At 34.4% G+C, this 3,696-nt stretch overlaps 1 protein-coding gene across 1 annotated transcript; it reads left to right on the top strand.

Moving 5' to 3' along the window:
• Nucleotides 1–502: 502 nt before the first annotated feature.
• On the top strand, nt 503–946 carry LOC138341667 (uncharacterized). Its single transcript, XM_069293244.1, has one exon. The coding sequence runs from the start codon at nt 503–505 to the stop codon at nt 944–946; it is 444 nt and encodes a 147-aa protein (XP_069149345.1).
• Nucleotides 947–3,696: the final 2,750 nt, after the last annotated feature.

The following is a 3,696-nucleotide window of genomic DNA, read 5'->3' as shown; positions in this document are numbered from 1 at the left end:
CAAATCTACTTACAGGGTTGTAGATTATGCTAAGTTGTATATTGATGAGATAGTGACGTGACATGTGATTTCTTTATCTATCTCTTACGATAGAGGAGCCCAATTCACTTCTTACTTTGGGATATATTTATAAAAGATCTCGGTTACACAGGTGAAGCCCAGTATTTCTTTTATCCCAGATGGACGTATAAGTAGAGTGTACCATTCAGACGCTTGACGAAATGCTGAGGGCATGTGTTATCGACTTCAAGGGCAGTTGAGATGATCACTTGTCATTGACTATGTTTTTTTTTATAATAATATCAACCATTCAAGTATTGGGATGACACCTTTTAAAGCATTATATGGAAGGAGATGTAGGTCTCTAGATGGGTGGTTTAAGGTAGGAGAGTCTTCCATCCTTGGCCCTAAGATCATTCATGAGTCTATGGAAAAGGTGAGAATGATCAGGGATGGATTGGCTACTACTTAAAGTCGTCAAAAATCCTATGTTGATAAAAGGATGAGAGCTCTTGAATTTGAGGTACGTGATCAAGTTTACCTGAAGATATCACCCATGAAAGGGGTTATGAGGTTTGGTAAGAAAGGGAAGTTGAGGCCGAGGTATATAGGTCATTATGAGATCTTACAGCGACTAGGGAATATTTCTTATGAACTGAAGTTACCAAATGACTTGGCCTCTGTTCATCCTGTGTTCCATGTTTCGATTGTTAAAAAGTGTCTAGGCGATCCAGCATCCATTCTGCCAGTTGACAGGTTAGGAGTCTATGAGAACCTTTCTTACAAAGAGGTTCCTATTAATATTTTAGATCGCCAAGCTAAGCGGCTGAGGAACGAGGAGTTTTCCACCGTAAAAGTGTTATGGACGAACCACCTTGTAGAGGGAGCAAAATGGGAGGCCGAGGCCAATATGCTATCCCGTTACCCGCACTTTTTCAGTTCTTAAGGTCAAATATACTCTTCCTAAGTCTGATTTTGTTTATGAAACTCTATGTTTTAGTGCATTAGCAGGTTTTGGTGTTTTAAGTCCATAATAGTGTGTTTTATACTTGCACTATATAAGTTAATATGAGTTCATGCTTGCATTCATGTTGTTGTTTTGTATAGCATTCACATGATTTTTTGTGTTGCATGAGTTTTTGTGTGCATTGAGATAAAGAAGGATTGAAAAGGAAGTTGCTCAATCTCTAATATGAAGCTTCAGATAAGCTTTGAGTGATGTGCATCATCCAGAGTAAGTTGTTAATCATATATTCACAAAGAGTAAAGTTTCAATTATGTGATGTGTTATTCGAAAATACCCTCTTTTTTTTCAAAATGATGTGTGGTGTCATTTGGGGATGTATTATCGTAAAGGGTGATAATGTAACATTCCAGAAAATGTACTTGTATAGTTAAGAGCGTATTAGTGTTTAAGAATATGTATTGGGGTACATAGGCATCCAATGCCCAATATTGAGTAATATTGGGCATGTTAGAGAATATTGGGTTAAGGCTGTTAGCTAATTTCTATGTATTAATAAAGAACTTAATATACAATTTGGTTCAAAAGCCCCAACTCAAGCGTGTTTAGGAATTGTAACCGCAATGAAGACCCTAAACAAAAATCCTAAATTCCTTAACACACAAATTAGGTACAAGGAATCCAGGTGTCAAGCCTAGGTACCATAGTACATGATCATTTAAAATGGCCATGTAAAGTATGCATCTCCCAAGGATATAGTGAGGATCCTTCGGACAACAAGATATGAGCAGCAACACATGCTCAAGAGACCAAGCGACCAACCCTCACCCAAATTTGGTTAGAATGATTAAGGAGGCAGGCACGCATGCGGGTACAGCCACATGAGGCCTAGCTTCCTAAGCAGTCCTAGTATCTAACTAACTTACCTAATTATCTAACAAAGCTAAGAAAAACATAAATAAACTAACTAGTGCACCTGACAATCTAAGACCTAATCGGGTGACACTAGCCTATTAACTAACTCACGAAACATACTAGTACATAACGTACGATGGACCAAAGGGGTTGATTATGGTCCGATTTCCTTAGAGATATTTTATAAATTACCTAAATCACCTAATTAATTAAATTATCAACTTAATTAAATAATTTAAAATCAAAGTCAATGCCGAGAACCTTAGCTAATTTTAAGATTTTTCTAAGCCAAATGCTTTCTTATTTTTAGTAAATATAAGAGGGGCACTTTGGTAATTAGATAATTGATTGATTTAATTAACTTAATTAGCCTAAGTTGAATTAGTTAATATCAGTTCCTAAGACTTAGACTAACATTCAACCACTAGAAACTCATGACTTAAAATAGTAAGAAAAATGCAAGAAAAAGAGAAAATACTCTCGAGTTTCCTTAGGCAATTTCAAGGAAATTCTTCAAGGTTTTCATGTAATGTTCAAGGTGATATTAGTAGATTAAATTCTAAATTAAGGTATGGGTTTTCTTTTGGATTCCTTTCTCCAAGAGGATACTCAAAAGTTTAGAATTCAAGAAAACGAAATTAGGGTTGTTCCTAATGAAACAAATGTTCATCTCCCTAGTTCTCCCTATTTACGATTTTAATGGTATCTATAATACGAATCATGATCATGTTGTTGGTATGCTGTGCTAACTGATCATTATGTGTAGGTTTCATAATTTCATAATGTCAAATAAGACCTATAGGTTAGATCTGTATGACTAAAGTATTATTTAAAAAAGATAAATAATGTTGTAATGCCTAATAGTGTTCGAGAAGATGAAATTGTTATATGTTGTTTATGAAGTTTATTTTAATGTTAAAAGTTTACTTGCTTGAAATAATAAGATTACCATAGTATATACATGAAGTTAAGTGAATTGGCTAATGATTTTCTCATGACAGTGTTTAGTGAAAGTTTGTTTTATGCCAATAAATTGGGTTACAATGTTATTTATCAAAATATGATATAAAATTGTCTATGACTAAGCCATAAAAAATTAAGCATGACCAATGTAAGTCAATGAAATCATAACAAAAGGTATTCAAATCACTGGGACAAGTCTCAACATACCCTATCAAAATGAACGACGAATATAGTAGTAAATTGAATAAGTTTATAACTTTCATAAACAATGGTATAAGGCTAACAAATGACATAGAGCAAGATAAGGTGAGTAATGACATAATAAAAAGCTTATAATTTATAAAATTGACAAGTGTGGGGTGTTAAAGGAAGTGAGACAAGTCTCATTTGCACATAAACGATAAATTTAAAAGATACTCACAAAAGACAGTGTTAAAAATTGTGACACAAGTCTCATTAGAACCATGATTATAATGCAATGTTTAAGTTCACATTCTTAAAATAAAGAAAGGGATTACAAGTCATCCATTTATTTAAGCATACCTCGTATTAGAAGCAAGCTTCCATAATGTATGAGTCAACTCTAGAAGTTATAAAGTATAAGAAATTGAGCACATCACTTATAGACTAGCAATGATGTTGTGCAAGCACATGTAAGCCTCATGATATAAGGCTACCACCAAGGGGGATAAGAGTCTCCGAAATCTCCTAATCTTTGAAATAAGCTGCCAGCATAGGAACTAGCTAGTCTGTTCCACCTAAGAGATCTAGGTAGCATTTGATTTTACTTTGGTCTTTGAGCCACCCCTTTTCAGTGTGGGGTAGACACTGGATTTCTTGTTTATCTTATATGA

Source organism: Solanum lycopersicum, chromosome 1 (assembly GCF_036512215.1).
Source record: "Solanum lycopersicum chromosome 1, SLM_r2.1".
NCBI lineage: Eukaryota > Viridiplantae > Streptophyta > Magnoliopsida > Solanales > Solanaceae > Solanum > Solanum lycopersicum.
Note: the sequence above shows the minus strand (reverse complement) of the source record. Positions and strands in the feature narration are given on the sequence as shown.